The sequence below is a fragment of the Panulirus ornatus genome, chromosome 17, assembly GCF_036320965.1.
Source record: "Panulirus ornatus isolate Po-2019 chromosome 17, ASM3632096v1, whole genome shotgun sequence".
NCBI lineage: Eukaryota > Metazoa > Arthropoda > Malacostraca > Decapoda > Palinuridae > Panulirus > Panulirus ornatus.
The window spans coordinates 19,495,043-19,507,309 of NC_092240.1; the positions used below are offsets into that span (position 1 = coordinate 19,495,043).

Consider the following 12,267-nt stretch of genomic DNA (forward strand, 5'->3'; position numbering starts at 1 on the left):
CCCCAGCCAATCAGCAACCATCATATTTTTCTCCTCAGGAGTTTACCCCACAAGCATTAAAGCATACTGAAAAAAAGGAAGGCAAAGATAAAATCTTTAAATTAGTGACCAAGGCAAAATCCCATCAAGGTTGAAGTGGAAGGAAACTGGAAATTAATTCTCTTACACAGGAAACCTCCAGAACTACATGGCTATATCTAAGATGTCAAAAAAGTGGAGTGCTTTGTGATTCTTGTTCCTTGGTCATATTCCTTGTGCAGGGGTCCTGCCAAACCTCTCACTTATGTTAAAAAAATACTACTAATAATTTCATGCTTAAAAAAACTGGACTTTTGTTAATCTAAGCCCACAGAAGACTAAAGACTGTGTTTAGACACCAGTAAATTTGGTAACATTCCTTCAAGAGCCCATGCTTAGAATGTTAAAGTTCATATAAAACAATGAGGGGGTAACTGGCTGAAAAAATACTGGGTTGTATAAGGTCTAAGGCTGAAAGCCTCCACTTGGGATATGGGGAAAAATCAACCATTTTCTTCATAGGAAGGAATAGAAAAATCTCATTGGCCTATTTGAAAAACAAAACTTTGGGACAGGTTATTGATAGGTACTCTCATGAGGCAACCGTGCAACTTTGTTCTGTGGCAAGTCTAAGAAGGAACAAGTCAATCCAAAACATTAAATTCTCCAAGAAAGACAATGATATTTCAGTCCATCGGTCCTGAATTAAGTAGAAGGGTGAATGCTGAGTTTATGGTAAAATGTTGAAGAAGCTGGCCAAAGGGAGTAACAGCACGGATATCCCCAGAAAAAACAATGATCAAAGAAGCACCTTTTCTCGACAAAAACATAGGATAATATAATCAATTCCAGTAATCCCTAGCCAAGGATAAAGGATTTGTATTAACTGACATTACCTCTAAACTGGTGAGGAACCTAAATTGGAAGTAAAACTTTGGTTCTAGTGCCACAGATCCAATGAGGTATGTACCTCCCCACAGAAGAAGACAACGAACTAAAAATTCACTCCTGACTGAGAACTCTATGATAAAGTGCTTGATCTGTATAAGTCACCTGTCCCAAAAAGATAAGGGTCTCTGAATGTAGTATGGCAGAGATCCTTAACAGTGGTTCAAAAAGATGCATGGAATCCAAGCATCTTTTGCATCACTTTACTGCCCCCCCCCCCCCCCCCCTATGCTTACATAAAAATCTTAGGAATTACCTCATTGGGATAGGAAAACCACAGTCTTTCACAGCACTGTAGCTGTGGTAGAGATTGTCAGTCTCTTACATGGAACTGAATGCTATCATAAGGTATATGTCATTATTCACCACAGAACTTAGTCATATGCATAACGTCAGAAGAGGAAATGTTCACACAGTAGTGTGGAAAACTGACGGGTAAGGCCCTGGCAGATGCTGCCCAATCTAACTCTGCCTTATGTGCGTAATCGCTCAATTCAGAGACTGAACACATTCTGGGGTTTAAGGGTAGAGCGTTTGATCGAGGAGAGATTCTTACCCTCAATGTTCCTAAACATTGTTACCATAGGAAAAAGTGGTCGGGAAAGTCATCAAAAGAAATCTCAAAAGGCATCAGGTAAAGTTGCCGAAATGAATTTCCCATCAATCTCTGGTGAACAGTAGCGATAACTGGCGATTCACATGTAGTAAAAAGTACATGGTATTCTTTTTATGAATAAACGACCACAGAATGTTTCCAGCTGTATGTGGTGCGGTGATTGGCCGACAAGAATGGTTCCTTTATCTTTTTTTTTTATAATATACATATCTAGTTGAAATTAATGTATGGATGCTGAAATTAAATAATAAGTCAAACTGAAAATAACAAGCAAATAAAAGCTAAATGAATATAGTGCAAATAAACTGCAAAGTTTTTGAGTTGGTCATCATCACACATCAGACATCTGACCTGTCCTGGAACCGATTTGGTAAAGGAAAAAAAAAATATATATATTTGAACAAGTTTTTTAAGTTACTGTAATATAGAAAGAAACAATGAGAAACAGACAACTGTAACCACATTTTTGGCATGTCAAAGTAAATATTATAGCACTTCCCCACATTCCAACAAAAACATGCTTTCCCTTAAAGCACTGCTACACCAACATTATCAGGATCACATCTCTACACCGGAAATCCCACACTGATGCAGTAATAATATAATCCTGTCAAAGAGGCCAATTTCATCCTCATCTAAAAAAGAGTAATAGAGCAAGGCGTATCTATAGGAAATAGCAGCCATGGCAAGCACTGAAATTGTGCCCCTGGCTTGATTTAAAATGTACATACAGTGTATGTATATGAAAATATATACAGTGTAATTATAAACTGTCGAAGAAATAGGCCAAACTTAAATCTATATAAACTCTTAAAGACTTAAAGTTAAAAACTTATTTGATTAAAATTGTAACGTAGAAGCGGTAATGCAACTGATAGCAGCAAAATACTACTATAGTTGAAAAGCAGGCTTTTTTTTTTTATCTCACAAAACCAAACCGTTAAAAATGTCAATCGGGAAGCATATTTCAAAAAAAAAAAAAGTTGAGCACCAACCCCCCCCAAACTTTAATTGGCGCCCAGGGCACCTGCCCTACTAGCTATACCATAGATACGCCACTGTAACTATTACGTTCAATCTTTGGTATTTTTCTCAGAAAATGAAATTTCGTTTAAAAACCCATTATAAAACGTATTTTTTCATGCTGAATACAAATTTGGTGTTAAACGTTTAGGACGACCTGACCTAACCTAAACTAACCTTCAATTTTTGGTATTTTTCTCAATAAAAAGATTTCCTTTATAAACTCATTATAAGAAATAATTTTCACGCTGAATACAAATCTGGAGTTAAAATATCTTTTAGACGTCTTTACGACATTCAATTAAACTGTCAATTTAAGTAAATTTTAAAATGTTTTCTGATCCTTTGCATCGTATTTGCTGGGTATGAATCGGTAATTGAGAGCATTATGATATGTTTTCCATGAGTATATCAAGTACAAATTTGGTTGAATATGACATCTATCAAATTTGAAATAAAAATGTTTTGAGCTGAAAAAATACCATGGTAGGTATTTTTCTTGAAAATATATTACCTTCCAAACCTCATACGATTTTTTTTCATTCTGAATACAAATCTGGGGTTAAAATATCGTTTAGTCGTCTATATATTCTATATTTTTTTGTGCTTTTCTCAGAAAAATAGGTTTCCTTCAAAACCTCATATACGAATTATTTTTCATGGTGAATACAAGTCTGGGGTTATAATATTGTTTGGTCGTCTATATGATCTTTAGTTAAGCTGTGAAATGAAGGCAATTTTAGAATATCGTCTGATCATTTGCATCGTATTTACTGAGTATCTATTGGTAATTGAGAGCATTATGATATGTTTTCCATGAGTACATCAAGTACAAAAGTGGTTCAATATGACATCTATCAAATTTGAAACAAAGTTTTTTGAGCTGAAAAATACCCTGAACTATTTATTACCTTCCCTTTTTAGTATTTTTCTCAGAAAAATAGATTTCCTTCAAAACCCCATTATACGAATTATTTTTCATGGTGAACACAAATCTGGGGTTATCATATTGTTTGGTCGTCTATATGATTTTTAATCAAGCTGTGAAATGAAGGGAATTTTAGAATATCATCTGATCATTTGCATCATATTTACTGGGTATCCATGATATGTTTTCCATGAGTACGTCATGTACAGAAGTGGTGGAATATGACATTATCAAATTTCAGAAAAAAAAATTTTAGTTGAAAAATACCCTGAACTATTTCCTTAAATTTTTGGTATTTTTCTCAGAAAAAAAGGTTTACCCTAAAAACTCATTGTAAGAAGTATTTTTCATGCTGATTACAAATCTGGTGTTAAAATAACGTTTAGTCCTCTTAATCATACTTAATTATGCTGTTAAATGTAGTCAATTCTAAAATATTCCTGCTCCACAGCATCGTATTTATTGAGTATGTATCGGTAACTGAGACCATTATGACAAAGTTTTCCATGATTATTTTAAGTATAGAAATGTTTGAAAACCTTATCTTTCAGTTTTGAAACAAGAAGTATTTTGAGCTAAAAGAATACCCCTAACTATAATAAGGGATACTAAAATTTGATACACAACTACTGAAACCCCAACTTCGGAAAGCAGAGGTGGTTTAGCCCCCATTTCGTTTCCACATATCTATATAGAACTGTAGGATGGAGTATGATGTGAAAGCTTTTTTCCAGTGTAACCCCCCCCCCCCCCTACTGTTTAGAAGCTGTCGCACCCCCTGGACGAGATGGGAGGAAAAGGGTGGATTTCAAGATTAAATCCTCCCTCGAAAACTACTTCAGAGCACGATGAAATGATACTGCAAGTTGCAGAGGTGAACTCCATGAATGCAGTGAAAACAGGAATATGTAATTTGGACATGACGCCAAGGAGTGCCAGTGTCGGTCGGCTACATTCTGCTGGGTTACATCAGAGAATGCATGGAATGGTCCTCTGAGGTTGCGTAATATGGGCCAAAGATATTTTCTCGTCCTCCCACAAAAAGAAAAAAAAAATTGATGTATGTAAAGCTTTTAATCAATGACCTGCCCAATTTTTCATGATACGTGTGATATATTACCGAAGTATCATAATTGTTGCACAGATACCAGTAGCTATCTCTCCTCATTTAATTTACCAAGTTCATCATATCCCTCCAGTCAAATATAACCGTAACAACATTTACGGGAAGGCAAGGATTGGCCATAACTGTACGGCGTGAGGGAGTTGGCCGAAATGAAAAGTTTAATGCTGACCGTTACTTGAATATTCTGTACAAGGTCATACTTCCCAGTTTGTGTCTCTTTTCCACATCCAGAGCGAATCATCTTCATGCAGGACAGCTGTCCTGTGCGTACTGCTGTCAGGGTTGTGAGGGATATTAGAGGAATATCGACCTTTTCCCGAGGGTAGCGACCTCAACCCCAACAAAGATAATTGGGCATATATAGCTGATGTTTGGTCACTAACAATGGCGACCGCTGCACCACAAGAGCGATGAGTGGGTTAAATAAAGGAAATCACAAATGGTTTATAAATGCTGCCGCATCAATCCTCGTAGAGCTAGCTAAGCGAAGTCTGCTAGGGTGGATGGACGAGGCACTCATTACTTTCCTAAAGGTTGATACAATATACCATGTAATACTGCATTCTGTATACTTTATTGTCATTATTTCCCTTTAACCAAATTGCCCCCCCCTTAACCAAATTTCCCCCTTCCCCTCCCCACCAAAAAAAACCTAATATACCAGAAAAAAATGAATTAACTCACTTTGTTGACTAGATAAGCGACAGAAACGAGATGGATAGACAGCCGATACGATGTGGATTTTACGATATATTTGTTTAAAGGTATTAATTACAATCAACTTTATACAGAAAGATATGTAAAATATCTTTAATATCATTCTTTTTAGTTACTACTTCTCAATAACCTTGTTCCTATGTAGAAAAAAAAAGTCAGTCTTTAAATTGGCCACCTGAATTACGATTTACGATTAAGTGAAACAACACATCTGACAAAGAAACTTCAGGGATTCAAAAATGTATATGGTCTACCCATCCTTGATGAATGTGATGGTTAGTTTTGTGAAGTCTAACAATCATTCGCCACTGATAACAACCAGATCATCAATTCCTCAGTACTGGTAAAGTGTAAATGTTTACGCTGACATGAAAAAAATATAGATTTCAATTGATATTCCTATCAATTATTATTCATCACATTAACATGTATACTGTGGTTCAGATATATTTATATATTTTTTTCCCTTTAAATCGGTCACACAACACTTCGGGTGGCCAGGTGTCTGATGTATGAGAATGACAAATTCAAAAGCTTTACAATTTCTTGGCTTACTCGATTTGATTAAAGAAGCAATTCACTAATCTCTGCATCCATGATTCGTTTTTAACTGGATTTATAAAACAATACAAGGAAGCACTCTGATAAACCCATCACCTTCTAACTGTATTGTGTGTATTGTAGTAGTATGTCTGGTCCTAGGACTCTTCAATCAAGAAATCCACCATCTCCCTGTTACTGAAAGTAGCACAGCCCTGGTGCTACGAGCGACCCTAGGACGAGATCTCTTTGAAAGGGATCCTGAGGCAATCAAAAATACACAAAATAATGTGAAAATCCCAGTTTTTGAAACCCTTACCTCATTTCTGCAACAGATCATGATTTTCATGCCTTACAACGTCCAGTTCAAACGCCATGTGGCTGTACCCCCTCGATCGCTACACCTGAGTGATCACAGTTGATTGTTTGGTTGCTTGGGCTTTACACCCACAGAAATGCCACGGTATTAAGGTCGTCAACATCAAGTTATGACCACCAAATGAAAACACGCACCTTCTGGTGTGTCAAATAATTCTAAGATCATACACGTTCTCTTAACATACATGGTCCCTCTGCCTGACTTCCTCACATGACATGAACAGCTGCCACTTGTATCAGCATAAAAGAGAAGTTCCCTTAACCAAAGAACACTTATTCATCTGCTCTCCAGACCCTAACCGCTACTCACATGTCGAAGTGCCTGCAGCAGGAGGAGGACATGGGTTTCAGGGGCAGCAGCCAGGTCTGCACGAACCCGTTCAAAATCGAGGGCAGACACAGGCGCTGCAATGCCAGGACGTCTCCGGCACCGCTGCATCGACTCCAGCAGGATAGTCGCTGGTCCTGCCTAGTGAGTAGACAGAGAGGACAGCAGATACTTTGATGCCTTAGCAGATTTCTTTTTTAATGTCTTGGCCATCCCAACACAACAGACCTTTAAGTCAGCCATGAAAGAAGTTAATAAAAAGTAACAGGACACCAAAATAACTATCTGAAAAAATCACTGGTTTTTGCGAAAATGTTGACCTAAAACAGTGGGCACTATGTAATTCTGTTTCCATATATATGATGGCAAAATAATAAAGCATGGATGGGCTTTATCAACTGAACCTTAACAACAATAAAAAATAAAATCGTTCCCTCAGACAGAGTGAGTTTGAGAGGTACCGTTGTGTCAGCAGTAAGCGTGAGGGTGAAGAGCTCTGGGTAGCGGTGAGTGCAGGCTGCCAGGGTGCCCTCTAGGTCCACTCTCTCTCCCCTCACTGCTGTCTCCAGGGCTTGTGTCAGTTCCCACGACACACCTGTACAACACGTAGCTGTAAGTAACCTTCTAAGAAACAGGAAGTAACCTCCTGTAGGACACAGATGCAAAACACAGAGGTTTGTTACCAATAACAACACACCTGAGCAATATAACCATGTGTCTGGTCAGATGGCAGTTTAATGTTACCTCCCAAGGGCAATGTACAGCCGTACAACACATAGATGTACACGTTCCCTTGCATAACACATCTGTACAATCCACAAGTGTATCATACCACAACACCGGTATATGATATCTTCACTCAGTACACGTGTGTACCACACACAGGTCCTGGAACACAGGACATGTTAATCCCCCACATCACCTATGAACAAAAATATATAACCTTCCACAAAATACCATAACAACGCAGAGTTAGACAATCATCTACAACACACATGTAACTTCTGTGGTATGTATATTTCGTGACACGTTTCTAAACACATAGTATATTACTTCCCAAGACACATCTGTACAGCATCCATGTGTGTGTTACCTCCAGCAACATACCAGTCCATTAAATGACTCTTATTTCACGTATAATATCAGAACTGCACACCTTATCTCTCATTACACCATCACACCCCTGATGACATCGAAACATTATTACAATATGCAATGACTTGTCTTCATTGAAAATCATGCTAGGGTTAGTTAAGAGAAATAAATCTACACACCAGAAGTCATAGGCAACATAAAATTCAATAATCCACCACAGATCACATTCAGTATATGATTTCTACACTCATAATGTCTTCACATACCGTAAATACTTCACATGCAAGTGTTCACATTCATATCCCCTGAAGTATGAACCCTGTGCTCTTAACCTTTGAACTACATAGTCCTTCCTCCCTCCCCTCATACTTGAACTATATGAGCAAGCAGCTTCCCTCCAGCTTAGGGAATAAAACAAGGAAATACCACCCCCTTCCCTCCCAGTTAACCTCATACATACATAACATTCAATTCAAAACAAATGAACAAGGTTGCTAGATGAATATAATATACAGCGTATTTTCAGGAGTTTCATATGAGCGAGGTAGCGTTAAGAACAGGGGACTGGGCCTTTGAGGGAAATCCTCACTTGGCCCCCTTCTCTATCTGTTCCTTCTTTTGGTAAATTAAAAATGAGAGGGGAGGATTTCCAGCCCCAGCTCCCTCCCCTTTTAGTCGCCTTCTACGACACGCATGGAATACGTGGGAAGTATTCTTTCTCTCCTATCCCCAGGGAATAAAGACTAATAATAATACACTCATCAGTTACATTTCTGGAACTATATCATTTCTATCACAGTTTCATAGAAATAAAAAATTCTTCGTGATGTATCTTTCTCGTAACAACCACCATCAACAGGAGTACTACATGCTGGAGTACACCACCTGGGTCAGGGCAGACAAACCCTGTAAGACCCACTTGATCCCCTACTCACAACTCGTTATTTAAGACCACAAGATGTAACAACCCTCTGTCCCGAGTGCTACTCATTCCAGTCATCATCAGCAACACTGTCTATTGTACACAAGATGACTCCAATGACATACTATTACATACATAAACCACACTGCACCATAATGAGTTCCCAAATACGTCTTATGGTACCAAGACACTCATGATTCTCTCCCTACAGTATAACTCTTACATGCACTTAGGATATATATATATATATATATATATATATATATATATATATATATATATATATATATATATATATATATATATATATATATATATATACATATTACAAAGTCTCTACACCTCAGTATAACTTCTAGATGATTAAGTAAGTTGTTCCTCTTCCTCCTCCCTAAGAAGTAGAACCCATGTGTACCAACCTATCAGCTTCTGGTAGTCCTCCTGGAGTCGCTGCAGGCGTCGCCGTAGAGTCCGCTGCGACCTCACTGCTGAAGCCGCCGACTCTTGAGCCACCAGCGCGGCGCCAACGCTATCCAGGAGTTTGCTTCATTACAACACCTTTTATTTTAATCACTGTCAGCGTCATCACTGCAGCGTTATCACACTTCACTGTCACTGTCTGCGTTATCATCACGGCAGTGTTATCACACTTCACTGTCACTGTCTACGTCATCACTGCAGTGTTATCACACTTCACTGTCACTGTCTGCGTCATCATCACTGCAGTGTTATCACACTTCACTGTCACTGTCTGCGTCATCATCACTGCAGTGTTATCACACTTCACTGTCACTGTCTGCGTCATCATCACTGCAGTGTTATCACACTTCACTGTCACTGTCTGCGTCATCATCACTGCAGTGTTATCACATTTCACTGTCACTGTCTGCGTCATCATCACTGCAGTGTTATCACACTTCACTGTCACTGTCTGCGTCATCATCACTGCAGTGTTATCACATTTCACTGTCACTGTCTGCGTCATCATCACTGCAGTGTTATCACACTTCACTGTCACTGTCTGCGTCATCACTGCAGTGTTATCACATTTCACTGTCACTGTCTGCGTCATCATCACTGCAGTGTTATCACACTTCACTGTCACTGTCTGCGTCGTCATCACTGCAGTGTTACCACACTTCACTGTCACTGTCTGCGTCATCATCATTGCAGTTTTATCACACTTCACTGTCATTGTCTACGTCATCACTGCAGTGTTATCACACTCCACTGTCACTGTCTGCGTCATCATCACTGCAGTGTTATCACACCTCACTGTCTGCGTTATCACCACTGCAGTGTTATCACACTTCAGTGTCACTTTATGAGTCATATCCTACATCACAGTGCACTACAGCATTTATCTCCTGCAGCACTATCAATCCCTCACAACGATCGTCATGTTATCTAGATCAATTTTCCTGTTATCTCCAATAACATTGTTCATGTTATCTCCAACAATATTCATGTCATCTACAACAATGTTCATTTCATCTACAACAATGTTCATGTCATCTCCTACAACAAAGTTCATGTCATCTCCGACAACAAAGTTTATCTCGCACAACAATGATCATGTCACTCCCCACAACAATATTCATGTCACCTCCCACAACAATGTTCATGTCACTCCCCACAACAATGTTCATGTCACCTCCCACAACAATGTCCATGTCACATCCCACAACAATGTTCATGTCATCTCCCACAACAATGTTCATGTCATCTCCCACAACAATGTTCATGTCATCTCCCACAACAATGTTCATGTCATCTACTATAACAATATTCATGTCATCATCCACATCAACGTTCATGTCATCTACAACAATGATCATATCATCTACAGCAATATTCATATCATCTTTCACAAGAGTATTCATGTCATCTACTTCAATGTTTACGTCACCTCCCACGACAATGCTCATCTACAACTATGCTCATGTCACACACAACACTGCTCACGCCACTTCCTTCAGTATCACCTACTGTTGTCTATTCCAGAAGCCACTTTAAGGGCACCACTAAGTCAAGTAAGAGAAGTCACAATACGCAGTCATTTTGTCAGTCTACGTGACCATTAGCTTATTTCTATGGTTTTTGTCCTGTAATATCAAGCCAGCTTTTGACCCCCAGTTTTTAACATTATCTTTACGGCCGTAATGATTGAAATCAAATACAAACTAGAACTCCTGAATGTCCTTTTAGGTTTGTGGTGATGAGTAGCTACATTTACTTAAAAGTGAAATTTTTGAATGAAAATAGTATCTTCCTCTGAAACTCAAGATTTGCTGAAAAAATGTTTGTTCTTGTAAAACTGAATATTTACAGTGCTCAGAAGCACAGTCCCTTGAAAATGAATGCCGGTGACAATTCAAGAAAACTGAACCTTGGCCTCATACAAATGTTAGCATCTTATTTCAAAGTGAGTAGCCTATTAGAGATATCTTTTATGCTTCAAAGTAAAAGAAAATCTAATACTACGACGGAATCATATGGCTGAAAGGCTGGCAGGATCCGGTGTTTTATGTTCATAGGCTTTTGTAGAAAATCGATTATAAGTACATTCAAGTGGATTATAAGTACATTCACACGGAACATAAAAAATAAAACTGTGAAGGACAATATGGAGTGGGAAGATGAAAAAGTCGTAATTGCAGGACAAATTGGGAGGGCCAAGAGGATATGCTGGAGAGATGAAGACCCATCTGGAGACCAGATTGGAATGGCAGTAGGTGAAGGAACGAAAACGTACCTGGAGGCATGGTGGCGGTGGTGGTGGAGGTAGGAGAAGATGGCCGGGCGGAATGAAGTGGGTCGACGTCCGAGGAACCCACAGAGGCGCCCACGCAGCTCACGAACCCACGAATCCTGCCGGCATGTCCTTACCGTCTTAGCTAGCTGATCCTCACACCAGCACCAGAATTGAAGCCTGGCACCACGGGCGTGAGGGACTTTTTTTTCTTTTTCTTTTTGAAGGGGAGGTAAGCAAGAACATGCTCGTATCCTAAGCTACAACAAAAAATGCCCGAATTTGGATAAGAACATTTACCAGGTTGTTCAAACGTATAGTTGTGTACTATGCAACAAACATGGTGGTCATCCTGATGACAAAATGATCTCAAAGGTAGTGTGCATAAGGATTATTAAATACAATTAAACTCATTATCAGATGTTAGAATAAAAATCGTCTCGCCCCGTACTCCTGCCGGGGATGGCTATCATTTTGCAAATAGTGCTGTTTGCGTGGGCCCGTTCAACCAAAAGGGGCCAAAACTCCTCTGGCTCCTCCTTGATTGAGGGCCTGATTGGACGGTACAACATCACAGCGTGTGAATGCCAAGAGTGGGGGAAAAAAAGCAGAAGAACGGAGCCAAGAGAAGGCATCCCACATCTTACTGTCAAATAACTAACAACATGAAGAAAAACCCGTGTGTGAACGGCTCTTAGCCTCGACTACCAACCTCATGTAAGATTCAGGAACGATCAAAGGTTCGCCATGCAAATTTGGATCGATAAATTGCGCAAAACTGATGTTACGATAAATTCAGAATGTTTGATGGTTGAAACAGAATTGGTTTGCTATTTTGCCCGAATCTGAGAAAACAATCAACTGACAGTCACTCTG

The 12,267-nt window shown here is 39.0% G+C and overlaps 1 protein-coding gene across 6 annotated transcripts in view; it reads right to left on the bottom strand.

Annotated features, from left to right (window-relative positions):
* LOC139754601 (lisH domain-containing protein ARMC9-like) overlaps positions 1-12,267 on the bottom strand; it is a 164,696-nt gene that overhangs the window by 103,203 nt on the left and 49,226 nt on the right. For all 6 annotated transcript variants that reach the window (XM_071672025.1, XM_071672028.1, XM_071672026.1 and 3 more), the window contains 4 exons: positions 11,395-11,510; positions 9,059-9,168; positions 7,084-7,217; positions 6,605-6,763 (listed from right to left, as the gene is read on the bottom strand). In XM_071672025.1, coding sequence (XP_071528126.1) covers positions 6,605-6,763; positions 7,084-7,217; positions 9,059-9,168; positions 11,395-11,510 — 519 coding nt within the window. The remainder of the gene's footprint in view (positions 1-6,604; positions 6,764-7,083; positions 7,218-9,058; positions 9,169-11,394; positions 11,511-12,267) is intronic.